Source organism: Saccopteryx bilineata, chromosome 3, assembly GCF_036850765.1.
Source record: "Saccopteryx bilineata isolate mSacBil1 chromosome 3, mSacBil1_pri_phased_curated, whole genome shotgun sequence".
Lineage (NCBI taxonomy): Eukaryota > Metazoa > Chordata > Mammalia > Chiroptera > Emballonuridae > Saccopteryx > Saccopteryx bilineata.
The window spans coordinates 130,654,543-130,680,346 of record NC_089492.1 but is presented as its reverse complement, the minus strand read 5'-3'; the positions used below and the strand labels follow the sequence as shown (position 1 = coordinate 130,680,346).

The window sequence follows — 25,804 nt, the reverse complement described above, 5'->3', positions numbered from 1 at the left end:
AGGTCGACGCTTTATCCACTGTGCCACCACAGGTCAGGCCAGATCCTGTCTTCTTGATCGACACCATCTTTTCTGCCCCTGAGCCAGCAGCTCAGGTTTCTGGTAGGCTTCGGTGCCAGTAAGTGAATGCCCGCTGAGAAAGGCTGCAGCCCGCCCTTTGTCTTGCTAACCGTATTTGCAGGGTTCATGAGGGGTTGACCTTTTCCTCTCAGGCCCTGCATCTGAAACAGCTTGAGGTGCTTTCCGAATCTGCACTTTTCCCTTCACCTGGTCCACCCAGGTTGATAACTTTGGTGCTTTGGTCGTAGGAATGCTTCTCTGCTTGAGTCATTCTTTCTCCTGTCATCCATACATAGGACTTGGTAGTTGCACACACTAATTTTATCTTGTATAAATCACAGACAATTGAGGATTTATTATTCTTTATTTCCGGGAGGTTCCAGAGCCGGAGAACCCTTGTAGGATGCAGTCAAAACTGCTCTGAAGGTTGTCTTTACACACACTTGGTAAATAGAAGTTAAACGTCTGCATTTTATTGATGGGATTACAGTATTTGGGGAAATTTTTTCAAGCCATCGAGCTCTTGGAACTGAATTGAAGGTGGGAAAAAAAATTAAATTCTTGTAGCTCTGGTAGGTCTGGAGCTTCCGCCAGCTGCACGAGTTTCAGGAGTGGTGCAGTACTGTGATGTTGCCGCCCTGCAGCTGCCTACACAGCAGACAGCCTGCGGTGCTGCTCTTCCCGCAAAGCCCCAGCCCTCCTAGCCCCACCCCCAGGCCACTGCTGCCATCTGAACTCTTGGGGGCCGCCACCTCGGCTCAGGCTCTGGTCTCCACTGCAGCTGCCACTGCTCAGACTTCTAGGCAAAAGACTGGAATAAATATTTCTCTAAAAAAATATACAAATGGGCCTGACCTGTGGTGGCGCAGAGGATAAAGCGTCGACCTAGAATGCTGAGGTCGCCGGTTCAAAACCCTGAGCTTGCCTGGTCAAGGTACATATGGGAGTTGATGCTTCCTGCTCCTCCCCCTGTTCTCTATCTCTCCCTCTCTCTCTAATAAAAATGAATAAATAAAATCTTAAAAAGTAAATAAATTAAAAAAATTTTAAAAAAAGAAATATACAAATGGCCAAAATACACATGAAAATCTTTTCAACAAAATTAGCCATTAGAAAAATGAGTATCAAAACTACAGTGAGATGTTACTTCACACCCACTAGGATTGTAAGAGTTAAAACATGAACAGTAACAAGTTTGGAGAGAATACGGAGAAATTGGAACTCTCATATATGCTGGTGAGGCAGCCGCTTTGGAAAACAGTGTGACAGTTTCTCAAAAGGTTAAAGATATAATTAGCATAGGACCCAGCAATTTCACTCTTAGGTATCTACCCAAGAGAAGAGCAAACATATGTCTAGGCAAAAACTTGCACACGAATGTTCATAGCTTAGTTCATAATAGCCAAAAAGTGGAATTGATCCAAAAGTCCATCAACCAAGGAATTGGGTAAACGAAATGTGGTATATTCATACAATGGAATGTTATAAGGTTATAAATAGGAACGAAGTACTGATACATGCTACTATGTGAATGAACCTTGAAAATATTACCCAAGTGAAAGAAGCCAAATACAAAAGGCAATATACTGTATTATATTATCCCATTTATATGAAATGTCTAGAATATGCAAATATTTAGAAAAAGGAAGTAAATGGGGTTAGGGATAGATAGGGTGTGACTGCTAATGGTATGGCATTTCTTTTTGGGGTGAAGAAAATATTTTGGAATTATAAAGTGATGATTTGTGCAGAATGTTATGAATATACGAAAAACCATTGAATTGTACACTTTAAAAGAGTGAACTTCCTGCTTTGTGAATTATATCCTCAAAAAACTGTTATTTGAAAAAGTGAATAAAAGTAGAGGGAAGAGAATAAGAAAGAACTCTACAAGCTGATAAGGAATTATTTTCAGTTTATATTGTTAAGATATAGAAGTCAAGTGTACTCAACTGGAAGCAATCCAAATGTCCATGAACTAAGAAAGGAATAAAGAAATTGGTCTGGCCACACCATGGCATAGAAGAGCAATAGAAAGGAAGGAACTGCTAGTACTTTGAACAATAATGGGTGCATTATGTTAAGTGAAAGAAGTCAGATGACCCAAGGAGCTAAATATTATGCAATTCCATTTCTGTGATATTCTAGAAAAAGTAAAGTAGTAGAGAGGCTGGGCGTGGAAGAAGAGTGACTGCAGGAGGGCACAGGGAACCTCTGAGGTGAGGGCAATGTTTCTACATCTGATTCAGGTTGTGGTTACCTGGCTGCACATATGTCAACATCAGTCAAACTCCATGCTTAAAAAGGGTGAACTTGTCTATATGTATCTCAGACTTTATATAAACCTTCCTAAAAATAAAGTGGAAAGGCATATTTTTGTATGTTTTTGTTGTTTGTGTAAGTAAAGGAAATAAAAGTCTCTATGTGTGTCTGCTTATTTTTGTAAAAGAGAAGATTAAGGATAAATCAGAAATGATTGAAAGACCTTACCTAGGGGGCTGAGAATGGGCTGGGAGAAAGAAGGAAAAGAATGAGACTTTTCAGAATATACGTTTTTGTATAGTTTTGACTTTTGAACTGTGTTAATAATGTTTTATATATTCAAAAAATAAAAGTCAATAGACAAGAATGGGGAAAACACTTAAGATTTCATTTTAAAATGAACTTAGCTATAAGTCAAATTGATAACAAAATCATTTATACAGAAGAAAAGAAATGAGCTCAAGTAACTTTGAACACAGCACTCTTTAGGATATATTCTGGGGATGAAAGAAACCTACAAAGAAATCTTGATTTTTACTTAATATTTTTATTGTAAATAGTGGTATGAGAATAATAATTGTGGAACTATTTAGTGTACATTGTAAATGGGTAAAATGATTAAGTACAGGTGTTTGCAAAAGTAGGTTTAGAGTTGTAATACAAATAAATAATACAATAGTTAATAAATAATAATACAAGAATGAACTCCATATTTCACATACTCATAATTGTAAACCTACTTTTGCCCACCCTTGTATATTGATACTGCTGGGAATAAAAGCTTTCCCTGTGGGAAAAGGGAGACTGAGTAAGACATAGCCCCTGGCAGGTTACTTATACAGAGAACTTCCTATGTTTCTAAATGAATTTAAAAAATAAAAATTAGCCTGACTTCTGGTGGCGCAGTGGATAAAGTGTCAACCTGGGAACACTGACGTCGCCGGTTCAAAACCCTGCACTTGTCTGGTCAAGGCACATATGGGAGTTGATACTTCCTGCTCCTCCCCTTTCTCTCTCTCTCTCTCTCTCTCTTTCTCTCCCCCTCCATCCCTCCCTCCTCTCTAAAATGAATAAATAAAAATAAATAAATTAATTAAATAAATAATTAATTAATTAAAAATAAAAATTACAGTACAAAAAAGGAAAAAGATAGATTAATACTTTTACATTCATATATATGTCTTTTAAAATGGTGAAATCTATATCTATACTCTGTTAGTAATACATAATAAAATTATAATTTCTTTTTTAGTCTTAATTTCTGCAAATTTGTCAATAACTGCCAAATTTTATTTTTTTGTATATTTATATCTGTCAGATGGTACAGATATGTCTATCTATCTTCACTCATCGCTTATTGAAGAATAAATAAATAAATGGGAATAGTGGCAAATGAATAAGTTTGGCAGAGATTCATAAAAATGTTATTTCACAAAAAATCCCAGAATTGCAATAATGCCTGTTAAGCCCAATCCGGAGGGACCCGAAACATTGAAGACACGAACAAGGTCCGTCGATTACACACCAAAGCTTTATTGTCTAGCTTGGCCAAACGGCGGCAACTCCCACAGAGGTCTGAGGGAGAGCGCGCTGGCCCTTTGTTCTACCTAGTTTTTATAGTTTTGTAAGTGGGAAGTACAGAAGCAAAAATTGTAATTAGGAGCCCTTTACTACTATTGGTTATAGTCATATGTCCTTTAACATGATAGGACCATGTTCAATTTGCAAGCCATACATCCTTTTGGAGAAAACAAAATTTACAAATCAACACATTGGTAGAAAGATGTCTCTTTACATATTAAAAGGCATTCCTATATTTTCTAGTGTTCATCCGCCATCTCTCTGTCCAAAGTCACACGTATTAACCATATGCATTTACATAGGAGAGGTAGTTTCTGTGGGGACAAATGCCCGCAAATGGCTCGTAGTTATAAGAAAAGGTTTATTTTGGCTTTTCTCTTCCTGCACCTGGCTAGCCATTCACCCCTTTCCCCACAGGTGTGGTGGAATGTCTGGGGATCCATGTTTTCCTCCCCTTTGCATTTACAATACAATGCCAAGGGCCATCCTGGTTATGCCAATCACACAGTACAAAGACTATTCTCACAATTTCTTGGCACACCTTAACCCAAATTAATAAAATGTTCTCTAAGCCTCTTAAAATATTAATATTAATTCTGTAGTTTTTGGTACCTTACAACACCTGCGGGTGAAGAGGCTCAGTGGCTCCTCAATGCCATGCCTGTTTTTTCAAGATTGATTCTAGTAGGTTTAAATTATCTACAAATTAAAAAAAATGTTAAACATACAAGAAAATTCCAAGTGGTCACACAGAATTGAAGTAATATAAGTTCTATTTTTCCATCCTTACAATCACTACATTACCACTATTTATTTCAAATACTATTTAAAGGAGGGGATGGGGGAGAGGGAAGAAGTTGGAAACAAAACAAAGCCAAAGACAAAGATTCAGACCTTTACAAATTCACTCTTCAAAGCTGGCAGCTAACAAAATGTGGGCTTAAAAAGGAATGATACTATAACACATTCTACAACATGGATGAACCTTGAAGACATTATGTTAAGTGAATTAAGCCAGATACAGGACTAACAGTGTATGATTTTGTGGTAGGCAGTTAGATAGACATGAGCAGAAGAAGGATGATGGGCCAGGTACAGAAGGTCACCAGGGTGGAACGCCCCCGGTGCCTGGCAATGGGCAAAACTGAGAAAACAAGACCTAGTCCCCAAGGTGACCTTTCTTCCCCTAGCATATCACTGGTCATGCGGTTTAGACTCTCTGACCTTTCCTAGCGCTGGTGCGGTTCGGAGACTCTCCTGACCTTTGCTCCCCTGGCATGTTGCTAGTTATGTGGGTTAGACCCCCTTAGAGGGGGCACAAACAAGGGGGCTGGAGAAGAGCTTCTGAGCATTAAGCCCACAGGACAGTAAGGTTCTGACCTGCATCAAATACATCTAGGCTTGGGTTCTGTTTCAGCTCCAGGTCCACAAAAGCAGCAAAACCAGATCATCCACACCACTGTTGACCTCAGGACCAGCTGCACTGACTAATGACCCAGCCTGGCACTGATCAATCTGTGGAGACTACATCCTGAAAGGATGTACCTGGAGAGCTGATGAATATCCATCCTATTGAGATCCTCCCTTGGGATCTCCCCTAAAATCTCCACCCTTAAAAGTCTTTAGGACAGAAGATCTGGCATGCTCCCCCTCCCTCCTGGGAGCACTATCTGCCTGTCCCATCTCCCTCTTCTCCCCCCAGGTGTGTTACCTTTACCCTCATCTCCCCTAAGCTCCAAGGGCCCTTCTTTTGCCTCTATAACTTGTTTCTTGAGCCCATTTCTACTACCTCTGTGACTTTCTATTATTACTATTATTATTATTATTATTAAGAGGCAAGGAGGCAGAGAGACAGATTCCTGCATGCACCTTGGCTGGGATCTACCTGGCAAGCCCCTTAAGGGGAGATGCTCTACCCATCGGGGCTACTGTCCTGTTGCTCAGCAACTGAGCTATTTTAGCACCTGAGGCAAGGCCATAGAGCCATACTCAGCACCTGGGGCCAACTTGCTTGAACCATTCAAGCTATGGCTGGGGGAGGGGAAGAGAGAGAGTGAGGGAGAGGGAGAGAGGGGGAGGGGTGGAGAAGCAGATGGTCGCTTCTCCTGTGTGCCCTGACTGGTAATGGAACCCCCACACGCCTGGCCGACACTCTATTGCTGAGCAAACCCGCAAGGGCTGTGACTTTCTAAATAAACTTTCTCTTACAGTTTGAGTCTTGGCTCTACATTCTTTTTTAGCCAGAACTCAAGTACCAAGGTTGCTGAACCAAGGTCCAGTCCAATTCCCACTGTTCTAAAACCTGGTGCCATTTCCACCCACCGGCAATTTCTCTTACATGAAGGACAGAAGTAATCGAATGCGTAGAGAGAGAAAGTAGGAAGAGAGAATGGGAAGTTGGTGTTTAGTGGGCACAGAGTTTTTTGGGAGGATGATAAAAAGTCGTTTGGGAGATGAATGGTGGTGATTACACAGTGTGACTGTACTTGATGCCATTGAATTGCAAACTTGTAAATAATTAAAATATTAAATTTTATGTGATGTGCATTTTACAAAAAAATAAATTTTAAAAAATTACTAAGTAAGCAAAGCCAAGGGAAAAACTCACTTTAAACCAAAGAGTAATTTTTAAATAAAGTATATTGCTAAGTCTACACGCCAGAGGTTGACTTGGAATTAATTTGTCTGCAGAATACAATGTTTGCTAAAGAGTAAATCATTTCAAAATATGCTAATCCAAAAAAATATATATTGTTAAAATGGTAAACAAAGCAGTTATTAGAATTTAGACCAAACAAGGGTGACTTCTCAGGGAGGTGGTCTGTCTATAAGCACAGACCCGGGCTAAAAACAGACCCGGGCTTCAGGACTCGTACCTACCCTCTGACTTCATGTTTCTCAGCAGCACTGCTCACTGCTGATCCAACAGCCAGAGTGATGCGGTCAAAACACAGATCCCTAACCTGATTGCTGGTGGCACAGTGAATAGAGCATTGACCTGGGACGCTGAGGTGCCCAGGTTAGAAACCCCAAGGTGGCCGCTTGAGCACCGGCTCACCCTGCTTGAGGGCAGGGATCTCTGGCTTGACTGTGAGATCACCTAAATGATCCCTTCGTGGCTTAAAGCCCAAGGTTGCTGACTTAAGCAAAGGGTGATCGGTTTGACTTGAGCTTCCCATTCCCCCCATAGCAATCAATGAACAGCTAAAGGGACACTAACTACGAGTTGATGCTTCTCATCTTACTCTCCCGCTAAAAACAAAAACAAACACATACACACACAGCTCCCATCAGGTCGTTCCTCTTTCCCACTCTATGCTTTCTGCCCTATCTCTGGTCCGAGCCCCCTTTCTCCCACCAGTCCATGCCTTTCCCGTCCGCACCTGGGCCAGGAGAGTCTGCTCAGGCTTGTTGCTGGCAGCTCTGTCTCCATGACACTGCTCCCTGGCCACCCACAGAAACCCCGCACTTCCTTCCTTTTACAAAACACATGTTAATACAATTTAAATGTTAATTCCAGTGATAAAAAGAAATGCGCTATCAATCCATGAAAACACATGGAGGAAACTCCAGTCTGCAAAGGCTACATACATACTGAGTGATTCTGACTCTGTGACATTCTGGAAAAGGCAAAACTATGGAGACAGAGAAAAAAGACCAGTGGTTGCCAGGGGTTAGAGGGAGGAAAGGATGAACAGTTGGAGCATAGAGGACTTGGGGGCGGTGAAACTACTCTGTAGACACTATCATGGTGGATGCATGATATTATACATTTGTTAAAACCCATAGGATGTACAATACAAAGAGTGATTCCTAATGTCAAGTACAGATTTTAGTTCATAATTTTCTGTCAATATTGGCTCATCAATCATAAAAATGTGTCCCACATTAGAGAAGATGTTAATAACAGAAGAAATTGGGGTGGATGAGGTGGGTATATAGGAACACTTTACTTCTTGCTCAATTTTTCTATAAATCTAAAACTGTTCTAAAATTAAGTTTTTAAATTTAAAAACAAAAATGTATTAACTTCCTTTTTGGTACCTTAATATCTATTTCATGTATGCCTTTAGCAATGATAGTGTTTAGAATTGCCAATGTGTAGGGATAGATAAGAACAAGCAGTCGGACTTTTAGCGTGGCCCTCTGCCTGCCTGCCTGCCTCTGGGCCTGCTGCCTGTGTCAGGGCAGCACCTGCTGAGAGCAAGGCGCTCAGTGCTGGGCGTGGAGGAAGTGAATTGAGACCTGTGGGCCGTGGGGCTGCAGATTTTATTATTATTTATTTATTTATATTTAGGAGAGGAGGGGAGGCAGAGACAGACTCTCGCATGCGCCCCGTCTGGGATCCACCTGGCAAGCCCACTATGGGGTGATACTTTGCCCATCTAGGGCCCTTGCTCCATTGCAACCAGAGCCATATTCTAGCACCTGAGGCAGAGGCTATGGAGCCATCCTCAGCACCCAAGGCCAACTCACTGTAATTGAGCCATGTCTGCAGGAGGGGAGGAGAAGAGAGAGAGAGAGAGAGAGAGAGAGAGAGAGAGAGAGAGAGAGAGAGAGAAGCAAGGAGAGGAGGGGTGGAGAAGCAGAGGGTCACTTCTCCTGTGTGCCCTGACCAGGAATAGAACCTAGGACATCTGCACGCTGGGCCGATGCTCTACCCTTGAGCCAACCGGCCAGGGCAGGGCTGCAGATCGTGCTCAGGATTCTAAATGAGAATATGGCTGAAGAGTTCAGATGTCTTTGCAGAAATGCTTCCCCAGCCCATTAGGAGGAAGATACTTTATTTCCAGAACTCTCGCTTCTTGATGGAATGAACCATAGCCTGCGATGCGTTGGAGGTGTCAGCACTCATCTGACTTCCAGTCAGAACAATTTTTCCCCCATAGACTTTGATTTCTGATTCAGAACCATTTATTCTGTGTCTTTTATTGGGAACACCCAGTATTATCAAGAGGCATCTCAGTCGGACTCTAGTCTCCTGGTCTTTCATGGCGTCGTGCAGCTCCCCATATGATCTTTGATGTTAGAAATAGCAGTGTCCTGATCTGCGCTGCTTATTCTGTTCTCTGCACATCAGTTGTGCTTTTGGCATCGATACTACAGCTAGTGCTCGACTTAGGACCACGGTTGGTTTCAACAGACCGGTCGTAACACCATTTGGTTGTGAGTTGAGTAGGCTATATGTACAGTACCGTGAAATGATGTTATAAAAATCTTTAGGTCATGTTTTATCATAATTTTCTTTCATTATTGTTATATATCGTAATTTTCTTTGTTCATTTTATGCCATTTATATAATCTCTACACCATTTTGTTTCTTATTTTTACATTTGTCAGGTTTAAGTAAAACACTGCATTATCAATACAACTGGTTTAATATTTGCAAAGACAGTTTCCTCTTGGTAGACATCTTGGGAGGGGTTTGATGAAAAATACCCAAGACACAAAACACAAATTGCTGTACTGAGTCTGGGATAACAGTTGAAATGGTGCACATGGAGATGGCAGTGCTGCCGGAAGCTGGTCTGCACTGTCCTATGCCCAGCTGGGCAACGCTTGCGCTGCCAGACGCGGAGCAGTTGTGGCTAGCGATTGTGGTTGTAAAGTCGAATGATTGTAAGTTGCATAGGTTGTTAGTTGATCAATATTTGTACTTAGTCTGTTATCTGGCAATCTTGCTTTTGTTGAGTAGGTGAGATGTTCTTTTTGATTTTTTAGAAAATAGATTTCAATCGCTGTCTAACCTCTTATTTCTTGCAAAGGACTTATTGCTAGTCTTTGAATATTTTTTTAAGATTTTTTTTTTTTTTTTTAGCGGGAGAGACAGAGACAGAGACAGAGAGAGGGATGTATAGGGACAGACAGACAGAAAAGGAGAGAGATGAGAAGCATCAACTCATAGATGCAGCACCTTAGTTGTTCATTAATTGCTTTCTCATATGTGCCTGGACCGGGGTGCTACAGCAGAGCAAGTGACCCCTTGCTCAAGCTAGCGACCTTGGGCTTCAAGCCAGAAACCTTTGGACTCAAGCCAGCAACCATGGGGTCATGTCTATGATCTGCGCTCAAGCTGGCGACCCCACGCTCTAGCCGCCGGATGAGCCCAAGCTCAAGCTGGATGAGCCAGCACTCAAGCTGGTGACCTCAGGGGTTTATTTTATTTTAATAATTATTATTATTATTATTATTTAAAGATTTACAGAAATGGCAATTTGGAATCAACATTTTTTTTATTTTTTATTTTATTTTTTTAGAGAGAAGAGGGAGAGAGAGAGAGAGAGAGGAGAGACAGAGAGAGAGAAGGGGGGAGGAGCTGGAAGCATCAACTCCCATATGTGCCTTGACCAGGCAAGCCCAGGTTTTCGAACCGGCGACCTCAGCATTTCCAGGTCGATGCTTTATCCACTGCACCACCACAGGTTAGGCCTATTTTAATTATTTATTTATTCATTTTAGAGAGGAGAGAGGAAAGAGAGAGAGAGAGAGAGAGAAAGGGAGGAGCAGCAGGAAGCATCAACTCCCATATGTGCCTTGACCAGGCAAGCCCAGGGTTTTGAACCAGCGACCTCAGCATTTCCAGGTTGATGCTTTACCCACTGCACCACCACAGGTCAGGCGACCTCGGGGTTTTGAAACTGGGTCCTCTCTGCATTCCAGGCCCATGCTCTATCCACTGCGCCACCACCTGGTCAGCCTTTAAGATTTTAATTTATTCATTTTAGAGAGGGAAAGAGAGACAGAGAGCGACAGAGAAAGGAAGGAGCAGTGGGAAGCATCAACTCGTAGTTGCTTCTTGTGATTGCCTTGTGACTGGGCAAGCCCACAAGCCCGGGGTTTCCAACCAGCAACCTCAGCGTTGCGGTGGGCCCTCCATCCACTGTGCCACAGGTCAGGCTAGTCTTTGAATTCTTAATGTTTGTTGTTCGTTGTGCCGTAAAAGATTCTCTTTGGTATCAGATAACTTGGCTTCCTGTTCATTCATACCTCCTTGAGTAAAATTTTTTGGATATTTTTGTTCTTATTGATGATTTATTTGGAGTTGTTTTATAGTTTTTATAAATAGTTTAGTGGATTTTAAAAGGAGTGAATTCTTGGTGGTATTGCTTGCATTATTATTAGCTGGAAAGCCAGTTCAGATTTGAGAAGCCATGTGTGGGGGGGGCACTGAGGTAATCAGAGAAAAATACCAAGTGACTTGCAATGATGCTACTACAGGTCCAGGCTGGGACCAGGTCCTACAGGGCCCTGCGACAGAGTTAGAGTGCTGTGCTTTATCCTGAGAGCTACACACCAAGGGGAGCACCAGGGAGTGTTACAGGGAAATGGCATCACTGTATCCGGCCTGTAGGAAGATTATCAGAGTAAGGACAGATTGGTTTTGGTGAGTTGGGCAGGAGATCAAATGGGGACCAGAATGCAGCCTTCAAATATTGATGTCTGTTGAAAAATCTTCAAAGAGCACAAGGCCTCCTGCCCACCCCCCTTGTTGCAACCAGGGTCTCTTACATGACCTCCAGGCTGCTGCCCGTGCCCTATGCTCTGCTTGCGGGTAGATTCCTGCTACTGAGGACAATGTGTGTCCTTCAGGGTCATGGCTTATAAGATGCAGAAAGCCCTGGCCGGATAGCTCAGTTGGTTAGAGCAGAGGTTGCCATTTTGATCTCGTCAGGGCATATACAGGAACAGATTGATGTTCCTGTGTCTCTCTCTTTCTCTGTTCCTCTCTTGCTAAAATCAGTAAATTTTTTAAAAAAAAGAAAAGATGCAGAAGAAAGAGGAGTATATTTGGTATGTTGGGCATACCTGGGTTTGAGTGTGGGTTCCACCATGTCTTAGCTGGATGGTCTTGGGCAAGTCGCTTAATTTTTCTGAAAGGTCTCATTTTTAGACCAGCATGAGAGGCCTCTTGCTTGGGCCCCCAGCTTTAGAGACCTGCTATGGTCTTCCTCCGGCTTGCCCCTGCTCATGGGAGGAAGAGTCAGTGACTATATCAAAGACCACATGGTAGTCTGGATAAATGGTACCCCTGCAGACTGTAAAAATGCACAGTGTGGACTGTTAATAATAGTAATAAGGACATCAGGATTGAAGACATTGAGTGGGTAGAATTCAGACTTGGCAGGTGTCAGGATGTCAGGATGTGACCAGGAGAATGATGAGGTCATCAACGGCAGATACCTGAGAAGTCAGTTTTAGGTGTGTTAAGACTTTGACCCTGCAGGAGGTCAGGGCTAGACGTGGTTTTGGAAATCACCAGCATCGGGGTTATAGTTGAAGCCTGGTGGCTGAACGAAGCCTCTGAGGGAAACCCTAGAGGCCATTGGGAGAACTGAGCTGATTCTCTTCAGGGCATCTGTTTTTAAGGGACATGAATGCACAAAGGGGCCAGGAGAAGGCAGAGGGTTCCAGGGCCCTGGGACAGTGGGATGCTACTGGCGGTTCAGCCAGGAGTGGAGGGTTTCAGGGGTCCACAGAGTTAAGGCTTCAGAGGGGTCCGTGAGGACAGGATCCTTGGCCTAGAAGACAGTTCTTTCTGGAGAGACAAGGGCACGGGTGAGAGGTATGGAAGCTGTCTACACCTGCAGAAATGCGGTGGCGACAGGAAGGAGTGAGAAAGGTGGTGGGCGTGGGGTCAGAGCAGGACCAGCCAGTGGACCCAGCACAAGATGAGGGGGCAGCACTGCAGAGAGCAGAGAGCGGATGAAGCCAGTTCCAGAGGAGAAAACCTGGGGGTGGGAGGCCATTAGCCCAGAGGGGGAGGGTCAGTGTGTGTGAAGAAAGATGAAAATGCAGGAAGATGGCTGAAGTGCAGGGAAGGGAAATAGGACACTAATTGGGCCTGGGGTCAGGCTTCTGGGCCGAGTAGAGTAGAGCAGGTATCTGCCAAGGCTTCCAGAGCTGGGAGTCAGGTTGGAGTTGGAAGAACCTAGATTCTCATGAGCTTTGATGGTGTTCTGAATGTGGTCCTCTTGTGTCTTCTGTGGTGGTCGTGGCTCTGACAGAATGTACCCTGGGTTTTATGTGTTGAAAGTATTTTCAGCAGAACCCTTTGGGGTGTGAAAGGACTCATTTCCTTTTCCAGGATGGTAAGTGCCTATTATTTTCAGAGTACATGGAAGACATAAAGATGACTAACAGCTCTCTGAGGTTCAGAAGTCTACAAAGGCATCAGCAGAAGAACCTGGGATAAGGTTGTTGAGCAAGTTCACGTAGCTGGGGAGGAAAAACCAATGCTGACAAAATTAAGATTCAAAATAGGAGGATGAATTTAATAGTCTATTTAGGATGGCTAAATTTTGAGTACTGTATGTAGAATTAAAAACAAGATGAACTGCATCAAGGCTGGGGTTGGGGGATGAACCGGGGTTGGGAAGCTGACTTGGCAGTAATTCACATAAGAGGTCACGATGTGGTTTATGATTAGTCTTGGACACTTTAGTGCCCTGAAGTTTTGTATATGTCATGAGTAATAATGATAGCATCTATTACCTGCCATGTCCCAAATGCTTGATATTTTTACTGCAGTTTTTTTAAATCATCATATCACTCATGTATATCATTAGCACGCTCTGTAGACAAAGAAAATGACATTAGGGGATAAAACGGCTCTTCTCACATCACACCCTTAGGAAGTGAGGGAACCATGTCGTTTCCACTGAGCCACACAGCTCTCAGCATGAATCAGCTGCTTAAAATGTTAAACCTTGGTGTATTTATACCAGGGGTCCCCAAACTTTTTACACAGGGGGCCAGTTTACTGTCCCTCAGACCGTTGGAGGGCCGGACTATAAAAAAAAAACTATGAACAAATCCCCATGCACACCGCACATATCTTATTTTAAAGTAAAAAAACAAAACGGGAACAAATACAATATTTAAAATAAATAACAAGTAAATTTAAATCAACAAACTGACCAGAACTTCAATAGGAACTATGGTCCTGCTTTTGGCTAATGAGATTGTCAATGTCCATATTTGTCACTGCTAGCCCTTAACAAGTGATAGGACGCGCTTCCGGAGCCCTGACACATATGCCCCACATCACCGGAAGTAGTACTGTACGTGAGCGACACCGTACTTTACTCCCTCTCACTGACCACCAATGAAAGAGGTGCCCCTTCCGGAAGTGTGGAGGGCCGGATAAATGGTCTCAGGGGGCCACATGTGGCCCGTGGGCCATAGTTTGGGGACCCCTGGTTTATACAAATGGCATGTCCAGATTGTGGGACTCCTTGGTGTCCCGGTTCTTGGCTTAGGCCAGCCAGATCCCATCTGGAAAAAAGTATTCATTTTCTAGAAATCCCAGTGCATAAGAATGCTCTAGGTGTTAAAGAGCGGGGGGGGGGGGGGGGTCGGGGGTAGGGTAGACTAGGGTCTGGAGCTATGTCACAAGAAAGTTCAGGGAAGGTTGTGGTCATGTGGCTGAGGGATTAATTGGTATGGTATGCTTTTTAGAGTAGAAAGGAATTCAGTGGGTGGGACTTAGATGGAGGTAGATTTAGAATGGTTCAATTTATAGTTACAACAGGTTGGGATTTCAGAGTTCAGTAATATTATGGATGATTAAATGCTTCCATATCCATGCAATGAAATACTAGGCAACTCTTAAAAAAAATGTAGCTCTGTATCACTGGTATTAAAGCTATATTAAGTGAAAGAAGATTATAACAAAGTATTATTCCACTTAAAAATGTATGTACACATATGGTTATATTTATACACTCAGAAAATGTGTGCAACCAATATGTGTTTCTCTTGTATTAGTGGGAGTTCAGAAAAATTTTAAAACTTCACTCTTCTAATTTTTCTATATTTAAGATAGAATTTGTATAAGAAGAGATGAAAGCATATTTAGAGTTACCCAGGAGTGAGTGTCTCCTGGCCTTCACCGCAGGCCCTAGAAACGGGCCAACACAACAGGGCTGGGGAAGACAGGCCGCGGGCTTTCCCAACTCAAAGATGTCACTGGAAAGAAGTTGGCCAAATACAGTGTGACCCCACTTTTGTAAAACATACAAACGTGTCTGAGGGTGCCGGGCAGCCATGCGTGCCCAGGCACTTCCAGGGGTTCCACTGCCAGGGCAACAAGGAGATGAACGCCTCCCAGCCCCTCGTGTGGCACCTCCTTAGGACCGCGGGCTTTCACTCTGATGCCCTCAGGGAGGCGCTCTCCCATCTAGCGACCTAACAGGATGCTGACATCAACTAGAAAAAACGCTGAGGTCTTGATGGCTGGCTGGGCTGCTTGTCTCCGAAATGCCGAATCACTTTCAGATGTTTCAAGCAGGAACGGACGGTTTCCCTTCCCCAGCGTCCTCCCTTTCGCTTTCCTGGATTTATAGTTCCCTTTGCAAGATCAGCCACCACAACCTGCGATCTGAATTAAGGGAAGTAGCCCGAACATGGGACCTTATGGGGAAGATCCTTACCCCAAGGATAGCAGACACGAGGCCCCATGCTGGGGCCTCCCTACTAGACGTGGGGCTCAGGCCCTCGGACTGGTACAGGATTAGTGATTCTTTAGCAAACATGACATCAGAAGAGAACAACTTTAATTGGGAAAAGAGGGGGCACCTTCATCTCCAAATTGAAAAAAAGGGAACAAAGATAAAAGGGAAAGAAAGCAAAAGGGGAAACACATGAGAAACACGCTCTCTCCGCCTCCTCCTTCATAACCAGCTTTAACAGCCGACTGCCTTTGAACATGACTTCTTGCAGGTGGCAGAAGGGGACAAGGGCCTGCTCAGTCACTGCTGTTATGGAGAGCTTCTTTTGTGCCTCTACAGTGTGCAGCCTGAGAGTGGGATTAGCGTGAACCTTAAATACCCCAGTCTGGGCCTGCTCCAAGGGAGGAAAAAGAAGGACGCACACTGAATTTGAGTGCAAAAAATAAATATAAAATTTATTAAAACACCCACAATATTTTAAAGATACCAGGAGTAATACAATTCACAAACCCAGTTGTTTGTGTAAATTATAATAAAATACAAATCAAAAAAAGGATACATACTTGCAATTTCTAGGCACCCTAAATTAAATTTACCGAAACACTGAGGGAGAAGGAAGTGGGTAAGGAGGGGTAGCTCAGGAGGCAAACCAATAAAGTGGGAGGAAAAATATTAACAAAAAAGTAAAAATTATACAAAATAAAATTATCAGCATAAATTTACTGTACTAAGAATATCTACAGTTTAATAATACACATCCTATTGCCTTGAGACATTGCAAACATCTACCATTCATCCATCAACCCCAGATAAACTTCATTTCAAGTAGCCATAGTTACAAAGTCAAGACGGAATATTCAAGTATGGTTGTTAAGTTCACCTCCACTGGAAGCCACGTAACCAAACAGGAATTCAAAGAGAGAAGAAATAAAACACGTCAAAAAGCTACAGAGGTTCTTGATTAAACCTAATGTGTTTATATGCCACAATATGACCTGCCCTTGTTTCTTTTTAAATTGGGAGTACATGAAAAAGAAACATCACTCATTTTTCTCCTACTTTTTCCGCCTCAAAAGAAGGAAAAAAAAAAGTACTGTATTAGAACCAAGAAAATTTGGATGTTCAAATGAGCCAAATAGTATTTTTATTTTAAATCCCCATGTGAATAGTGACAAGTTATCCCTGAATGACGGGTAGTCAAAATTAGGAGAGCAAATAATACCACTACGAAAAGCATCCCTGATATCAGAATAGAAGCAAACAAGGGAGTCAGCCAAATCGCTCACTGATGCTTAGGCAAAAAGCAACATTAGAGCTTGCATTTCTGTGCTGCAGTCTCTGCTCAGGGGAGAAGGCTATCATCGCTTTGCTCTTGCCAGCAGCTCTGCAGGAGGAAGGGCTGGGAACCCAAAAAAACGTGGAAAACAACGGCAGGTGTGGGTGTGGGGCTGTATAACTGGCGCTGGGGGTATGCACCTCAAAAGGTGTTCATTTTGGTCCAGGGCATGTTGACACTGGCTGGGTACTACCGTAGATGCAGCTGGCTAATTAAAACCAGGTTTTGAGGGAGTCATTTCAAATGACAGCAACCAGGACTGGAAAAAAAAGCTTGATGAGATGGGCTTAGGAAATTCACATTTTCCTGAAAAGCAAAACTTAAGGAGAAAAGGAAATAAAGTCAACTATGCTCCTTCCTTTAGGCGGTCTGCCATTTTGACTGCTGAAGAATGAAAAATAAAAATGACCCCAGATTCTGCAAGGTCAAGTACATCATCAAATGGACCAGTTGCAGGTAGGTATCAGACCCTCATGGAACCCACTTTTACCAAAGTTGTCATGTTGTCCCATTTTTTTGAGGTATTAAAAAAAAATTACTGTGACAGTGGATGACACGAAATGGAGCTTTCTGTTGAGTTTTTAAAACATCAACCTTTGTGGACCCAAGAAGAAATTTAGAATAGCACCAACTAAAAAGCAGCCTCGGTGGCATCGAGTGAGCAAAGATAGCTCCTTCCTTTAGTCTGAATGTGAGGGGTTAGCAATGAGTGGCAGAGGCAACACTGGGGCAGAGGCTGTGAGGAGCCACGGACAGAGCCCCTGCCCACCATGGCCAGTGCCAGGTGAGGAAGAAGACCCTCTGGGCCCCCTTGGCATGCAGAGCACCTTTGGGACTCTCAGAGAGGTCTACTTGGCACCCTGGGCTGCAGGAGAATGTGTGTCCTTGGTTATGAGAATGCCTGCCATGTTAGAATCTGACTCCCCTTCCTAAAATAAAATAAAATAAGCCCTTCCTTTCTCATCAGCCTGAGAAGACAGGTGTGAAACGCGAGCACCAGCCACACAGGCAGGACCGCTCCTGTTTGCAGTCAGGGAGCTAGCTGCCCTTGCAACTTGCCTTTCTGTGTTTGGCCACCAAGGGAAGAACGACAAAATAAAACAGAAATACTGCTCAGAGCAGGTGATAGCACGGTAAACAGAGGTCTAAGGAGACAGCACCAAAATAGGGAGGGGGAAAAAAGCCAAGAGAGACTGGAGCCCACCTTGTATTTGGTTGGTTGTGGTTTTCAGAACCTTGATAGCACCTCAGCAGGACAGGATCAGGGACAGTCACATTAAAACACCATAGCACCATGTTATTCAATATTTAGACGACTTCAATTCATAAAAATGCTTCCTAGTCCATAAAACACACTGCAGTAACGAAAGGAGAGATGGGTTGAGGCACGTCAGGGATGTCGTTTTCATTCCCCACCAGCTTTGCCTGGTTTGAGATCTGGTGGTGGCCAAGTGTCACAGTCTGGCTGGATTTTTCTCAGTGGAATCAGGTTACCAGCTACTCATCCTCAGCCATCCTCACATACCTACTGCCACTAAGTACAAAACAATGAAGCTCTGCTGCTCCTCTCCTTGCTCTAGCACAGCGGTTCTCAACCTGTGGGTCGCAGCCCCGGCGGGGGTCGAACGACCAAAACACAGAGGTCGCCCAAAGCCATCAGAAATACATATTTTATTTAAAAATGTATTATATAATAAATATGTATTTTCCGATGGCTTTAGACGACCTCTGTGTTTTGGTCGTTCGACCCCCGCCGGGGCTGCGACCCACAGGTTGAGAACCGCTGCTCTAGCGCTTTACAAATGCCTTGCTCCGCACACTACGGTACCCAGGAGAGGCTGGTGGAAGAACCAGTGGGGGCAGGGTACGGGCTCCTTCTGTGCACACCACTGTCATCTCTCTGAGAAGGCAAAGCAGTGCCCACGGAGCTAGTGTGAGGGAACCTGAGGCCCTGCCAGCAAAACAACACACAAAAACCCACACCAAACAACAAAAATAAAATACCTCAAAACCCACAAACACCATTAGTCAAGACTTCCGATGGTTAGATGATGGTTTCTTGAGCTAGCACCAGTTATTTTGTGAGAACCTGCCGCGAAGCAACTTGTGTTTTAAAAATCTCTTAGCACAGAACTTTGCAAGCGCTCCCCTCGCACACACCAGGCAGGGAAAAGCAAAGCAGAATGAGAGGAAGAACTGTCAGGCCGTGTGTGGATGGTGGCTGTGGACAGGGCACACTGGGGAGATGACTAGGAGACGCCATCATTTTCTGTCGCTGTAATGTTACTCTGAAAACTTGGTCATGCTGTCAGGTTCTTTAGTTGCAATGGCTTTATTTTTCTTCTCATGATAGAAATGTCTGTTAATTATCTTTAGGACTTAAAAAATGATAGCGCCAGTAAAAAATAAAAAATTTGATTTTTTTTCTTTAAGAAACCTTCAGCAGCAAGGGGGGATAAAGAGCTGTGCATAGTTACTTTTCAAATATAAGTCTAAAGCATGCTAATTTTAATGACTGAGAGTTGAGGTAGGTTATACATGTAGTGTGTACAAATCAGCATGGGCTTGAGCATGGCAACAGCACCACCTAATCTCTGCAACACCATTCTGCGGAGATGGGACATCCAATGGAGACTGCCTCTTGACTCGCCTCTCAGCAGTCTGTTTGCTAATGTAGAAATTTATGCACCAAGGGCTGTTTGAGCTGGGGGCAGGAGGAGGACAGACATCACATGCTTTGAGCTTGTAACTGAATTCTCTTTTCATCTAATGGCTTTGCTACCAAAGGGTGACAAGGGAAAGAGTATACTTAACATACATCAGGAAGATTCACACATGCCAAGTACCAATCACCTGGGTTACACTCGGGACCTTCCAAACCAACAGCCAACCTGGGGCTTCCCCGGGTCATACAGACGGTCACATTCTCCAAATGTTTCGTAAAATATTGTATTTCTTAAGATCATTTAAAATGAAGTTTTCAAGGCACCCCCGTATCTACCTAAGCACGGAGTCAAATGAGACCTGCATAAAAGTACTGATGCGATAAGCAAAATAGCATTTAAAGGACCCAACTTTTCCTCAAAACTAGAGAATTAGCATGCTCATTAAAGACTCTGCTTCCTTTAGCTTGTCAGACTGAAGGTCAGAGGTTTTCCTATAAATCTGAGTTCTGAATAATTCTAAATCCTGATAAGCTCTTGGGTATTTATTTCAAAAGCAATAATATTTCATTTTTTGTCCTGTAAAATAAATGCAACTTTACAGAATATGGTAAAAGTGAAGGATAGACAAAGCACGTTAAATATTCAGCTACTATTTACAATTTCTCCCACAATTACATGTTAAAACATATTTTTTCTTCTTCAAGTTGCTGTTTAAATCTAGGCAAAAGTGCTTTAAAAAATCTTTCACTATTTACAGTTAAAACCAGACCACATAAATGCTCAGGACGTCTCACAGCGACCCCCTGCTGGGGCTTCGGGAACAGCTCCAGTCCACACCCAGCGGGGCTCTCAGCTCTTACACAAGGCACCTGGAAGCTCAGGAACGCGCCTTCAGCATCGTCATCTGATTGTTAAAACTCGTTTTGTGAAGACCCACATCTGAATAAAACTGCTCAATAAATATCTGACGTTTATCTCAGGGCTTGGTTGTTATTCACCATGCGGCCATATGCTCTGTGTGTCCTGATGAAGCCTCCCATTCATCACACATCCACATCGACATGATTGCTGCTAATAACCACAGGAAAAACAAACACAAGTGTGACTTGCTGTCCATGAATGTTGCTTCCACCTGTCAGGCCCAACCTCTCTCAACAATGTTGTGAAAATTAAGCACCACATTCTCATTTCAAAGAACTGAACAAATGCACCAGAATTTTCGCATGAGTGTGTTAAGGTGGGTGGAGAGGGGAGGAAGGAAAGGAGAAAATGACTGAATAGAGAAATGGCACCAATTAGGGAGGAAAATCATAGCTACCAGCTGAAAACGTTTGACTCTCGCATTTTAAAATTGTTAAGTGTAGGCCCACTCCCCAAAAGATAGCATGGAGGGGGTGGGCTCGGGTGTGAGGCATGCACCATTATCCAATGTGAAAATCCAGGGGTAAGGAGAGATGCGTTACTGCTATTACACTGGTGTGCTGGGCTCCCGCAGGACGGGACATGCCCAAGTCAAGGATGTCCCAGCACAACACTACAGCACCAGGCTCTGCACAGCGCTGCACACAGGGCAATGCTGGCTTTTCACAGCTTGGGTTCAACTTCTTATTTTTAAAGATACAGTAGCCCTTTTTCAGTATCAGCATGGACTTCGGGGCATTTTTAAAAAACTGCCAATAAGACAAATTCTTTCAACCCAGTATTATTCACTGGCTTGTTGGCTTGGTGGGACAGGCTCCTAAGAGCCTCTCAACTCCAGCTCCATCATGAGGTGCTGCCTAGGGAACCGTGACATCATGTGACTTGATAAATAACGGACAGAGAGGATTCAGTGTGGAGACTAGCAACCTTGAAAGCTGTCTACTTCCAACTTGGTTTCTGGGGAAATCTACATCAGCCTCTTAGGTGCCTGGCCTGGGGTGCACCTGCCCCCTACTCCCCAACTCCAAGCTAGTGCCTAGAAAGGGGATCCAGATGTTTCGCTACAGATTTTCTCATCCTATGGGAGAGGATGAGAAGCCATCCTGAGGGCTCCCCCCCCAAAGGGAAGGCGTATCTGTCTGAAGGGAGGGACTGGGTAGCTACAATCTGCACTTGGCTCATGAGGGGCAGATGGCTGAGAGAACCTTGTCAGCTCCCAAGAGGGCCAGGTTCGCTGGGCCCAGCAAGACTGGGCAGGAATGAGCACTTCTGGCCTTTCCTGACCATCCTTTACCATTACTATTGTCGCTTTAAAAAATCCAATAAATACACATTTTAAATGGAATTTAAAACTACTCCTTTGTGAAAGGACACTATAAACTTTCTTTCCATTATTGTGATATACAAGGATAGAGTTTTAAAAACAAGAGAAAATAAAAGCCCCCCCTAATAAGGGGGGGGAAAGCCAATGTGGAGATATAAATATTAAGATCACGAAAAAATCACCCGACAGCCGTAGCTTCTTCTTCAAAGTGCTGGGGAAGTGGGGGGAGGGGGGGGACGGGCGGGTCAGTTCTGAGGTTTGGACCATAAATACATATATATGCGTATCTATATATGTATATATAGATAAAAAGACTTCTGCACCCCCAACCCGCCCCCAGGTGTGAGGGCAAAAGCACCACAGAGGCAGCTCGGGCCGGGCCCGACGCTGAGGTACGCTGGCACCCTGGCACCTAGATCCAGCGGCTGTAGGGACCAGTGACCTTCGTGTAGGCGTAGGAGGACACGGTGACCGCCGAGTCCGTGGGTACAGCCAGCGCCTGCCGGGTGGGGACGACCCTCTTCTCCTTCTGCTGAGGCTCGGTGACCACGGCACCCCCCCATTTGCGCTTCTTCCCGTAGAGCTTGGCCTCCTGCTGGCCCAGGCCGAGCCGGGCGGCCTCCTCCTGCCGCGCCCGCGCCCTCTCCGCCAGCTGCTTCATCTTGGCCTCCCAGAGGGCTAGCCCGTGGTTGGGTTGGTTGAGGTTCTTGTGCTGGTAGAAGACCAGCGAGATGCGGGTGGGGTGGCAGCGGTTGGGCTTCTTGAGGGGTGTGGTGGCGTGCAGCTCCCGCCGGGCACACTCGATGAGGATAGAGCCGTGTGCGGGGGCCACAGCCACACCACCGATGTTCTCGTCCAGGAAGTTGTGTTCACTGTCGGACCACAGCTCCTCCTCTTCCTCCTCCACACTGCCCTTCTCCTCCTTCACCACCCCCTTGTTGGGGGGCTCCTCAGCTGTCCCTTCCTCCAGGCTGAAGGGATCCCACAGCTTCTCCTCAGACTTCAGGGACCCAAACAGCTTCTCACTGGAGCTCAGGGACATGCCGAAGGACTGCCAGGCTTTGTCCAATTGGCTTGCCCCCGGGGCTGGAATCCGTCCCTCCTCCCCTTTCAGGGGGCTCCACAACTTGTCTTGAAAGCCAGGTCCGCCTTTCAGGGAAGAGTTGAAATCCCCTGTCCCCACCCCCCATGGCTTCTCAGTCAGGCTGGGCCCAGCCAAGGTCGAGGTGGTGTTCCCAAACTTGCAGGGGCTCCACGGTTTGCCTCGCAGCCGTCCTCCAGGCTGGGGGGCTGGCTGCTGCCCCTCACCAGGGAACAGCCCCCACTGGCCATCTGGGAAGTGGGAAGGAGCCAGGCAGCTAGCCCCGAAAGAACTGAGCTTCTCAGGGACAATGGCAGGGCTTTCCCCTGGAGCGAACACACTCCAGCTGCCACTTACACTGTTAGTCCTCTTGGGGGACGTGCTTGGGCCTCCTGAGTACTGTCCCCACAGATGATTGGGTCCCCCATTCTGAGATGCCTCGGGCAAAGGTATTTTGCCCATCTTACCCGGGTCTCTGGGTATAGATTCAGCCTGGACCAGTGGGTCTATTGGCTCTTGCTTGATGGATCTGTTGTAGCAGTTGGAGCTCTGTGCGAAGGGAGAAGGATCCCTGGACACTGGGTGGATCTGGGGGGCCTTGGGAAGTAGATACTCCTTGGGGCCTGGATAAGTAGGCTGCTGGTGGTGAGGAGTGGGATGGTGGGTGTCTGTGGGAACAGCCTGGCCAGGCAGCTCGGCAAACTCAGCACCACCGTAGGCCGGGCTCAGGCTGTTGTGCAGAGTGTGGAGGTCTGGCTTCTTTTCAAAACTGCAATTGCTGCCACTGTGCCCCCAGGTGCCAGCCCCCAGGAACTGAGAGGGGAAGACAGGGTTGCTGGATGGAAAGCCGTAGTAGCTGAAGGATGGAAGAGCGTACTTGGAGTGGAAGCCGTTGACGGAGGTCAGGCTGGGCTGTGCATAGTAGGAGTGATAGGAGTACACGCTGTTCATGCTGTACGGGTCGGAGGGCCGGCAGTTGCCCAGCACCGAGTAGCTCTCCACCACCGTGTTGCTGCCGTACTTGAAGGAGCTGAAGTGGTTCTGTGGCTCCACCTTGAGTGAGGGCTTCAGGCTCTGCTGGGGCAGTACCCCCTTCAGAGACAGGCCTGGGGAGAACAGGAGGCAAGGTAGAACCACAGCCAGCCAAGGCCCCCGCCAGGAGGGCTGGGGGTGGCACCCTCCCGGTCCCGCTCCCAGAGGTTTCCTCTGCAGGTCAGGCAAGACAAGCGGGGCTGGACTTACTCTGGGGGCCGCTCAGCATGGCCCGCCAGACCCACTGAAGCCCCGGAGAAGCTGCTCACAGAGCCCACAGCCCCTGTGTCACTACTGTTCCTCCCCACCCCAGGGAACTACACAAATCAAAACACCTCCCCTTGTGCGGCCGCTTCAGGGACAAGGACCAGGCAAAGGGGGAGTCGGCCCAATCTGCTGCCCACGTCCTGAAGCCCCGATGCCCTCCACAGACTCTCGGAGAGGCAGCGGGCCAGCTGGAGGGGAGACCAGCGCCTCCTTGCACTTGCCCCCAGGCGTCTCCTACCGGGTTTGGGGACCTGAGCTGCGGTGGATATCACCCTAACAAAACTGAGATTACATAATGGGATGGCCCAGGTGGCTGAGAGGGGCCCTAGAACTTTTCTGTCTGGAGTTCTACCCCGAGGCAGGAAGAGGGCAGCGAGGGAGCCATCCAGGTCCACCACCCAACAGCACCAATGCCACCCGGTGTGCGCCTGCTCCCCACACACCTGGGTCGGTGGGAACGCCGACCAGCTCCAGGGCCTCCTGCTTGATCTTCTCTGGGGTGCTCAGTTTCTCTTTCTGAATCTTCTTCTTCTCAGCTGCTGCCTTCCTGGCTTCCAGCTGCCGCTGGCGGCAAGACTTGGCCGGTTCTGGCAGGCGCCGGACCTCACGCGGGAAGGCAGTAAGCACCTGGATGGCCCCGCTGCCCACCTTGGCATTCTGGTTTTCCTCACTGCCAAACTCATCCGTGGTGGCCATCTTGTACAGGGGTAGCACATGCAACTGCTCATCCTCGGGAATCCTGCCCACGCAGCGATTGTCTTCCTTGGTCAGGGTGCAGACCTGCCCCAGCAGAGAGAGGGAGGGGCACAGAGTTGCGGAAGCCCAGCACTAGAAGGAGGGACCGAGTATCCCTGTTGGTGACACCCCTAACCCACACAGCCTTAACACCAACCATCCACTCTGTCCTAATGCTCCCTCCCTGTTACCTCTTAGGGTTTCTAAAAAGCACATCTGTCTTGGTTCATAGAGTAACAGCATCACCAACATTTAGTCTGCTCTATAGCTTTCAAAGCATTTCTATTCACACTGTCTCATGTGATCTTAATAAGGCTGAGAGGGGATGAGGGACACATGGTTGGCAGCGGGCCAGATGAGGACTGGGACATGTGCTCCGCCCTCCAGACCAGCATTATTGTCCTTGGGTTAAATCTAGGAGTCTCAGACCACCCACCATTATCCTCTTTGCTCTGAACACTTGAGCCTCCTTTTGTTCTTGAAATACTTTTCCTTTTTTATTAAAAACTACATGTGCTGATTGCAGAAAACTTAGGCCAGCAAAAAGGAAATAAAAATTATCTCTATAATCCACTACCCAGGAATAATTGTTGTAAGCACGTTGGTCATATATGCATGCACACACTCACTTTCTGTCAATGAAATAGGATATAATGTATACAGTTCTGTAATAACTTCAGTTTTTAAAATATAGTATACTTCTCTGCATGAAGTATTCTTCTTAAGCCCTGACTGGGTAGTTCAGTTAGTTAGAGCATTGTCCCACTATGCCAAGGTTGTGGGTTTGATCCCCAGTCAGGACACATATAAGAATCAACTACTAAATGCATAAATAAGTGGAACAGCCTGACCAGGTGGTGGCACAGTGGACAGTGTTGGTCTAGGACAGTGAGGACCAGGTTTGAAACCCCAAGGTTTCATCAGGCTTGAGCGCAGGCTCACTAGCTTGAGCGTGGGGTTGCTGGCTTGAGCGTGGGATCATAAACACGACCCCCATGGCTCCACTGGGCGCTGAGGATGGCTCTGTGGAGCCTCTGCCTCAGGCACTAAAAGTGGCTTGGTTGCTGCAACATCCCTAGATGGGCAGAG

General features: G+C 45.6%; 1 protein-coding gene and 1 pseudogene across 5 annotated transcripts in view; both read right to left on the bottom strand.

Moving 5' to 3' along the window:
• Positions 1-11: 11 nt before the first annotated feature.
• On the bottom strand, positions 12-5,182 carry LOC136329869 (RNA polymerase II elongation factor ELL2 pseudogene; annotated as a pseudogene).
• A 10,599-nt stretch (positions 5,183-15,781) lies between these two features.
• Positions 15,782-25,804, bottom strand: part of TET3 (tet methylcytosine dioxygenase 3) — a 121,576-nt gene continuing 111,553 nt past the window's right edge. For all 5 annotated transcript variants that reach the window (XM_066267410.1, XM_066267411.1, XM_066267412.1 and 2 more), the window contains 3 exons: positions 24,424-24,760; positions 18,471-23,787; positions 15,782-18,263 (listed from right to left, as the gene is read on the bottom strand). In XM_066267410.1, the coding sequence (XP_066123507.1) occupies positions 22,013-23,787; positions 24,424-24,760 (2,112 nt within the window). In that variant the 3' untranslated portion in view covers positions 15,782-18,263; positions 18,471-22,012. The remainder of the gene's footprint in view (positions 18,264-18,470; positions 23,788-24,423; positions 24,761-25,804) is intronic.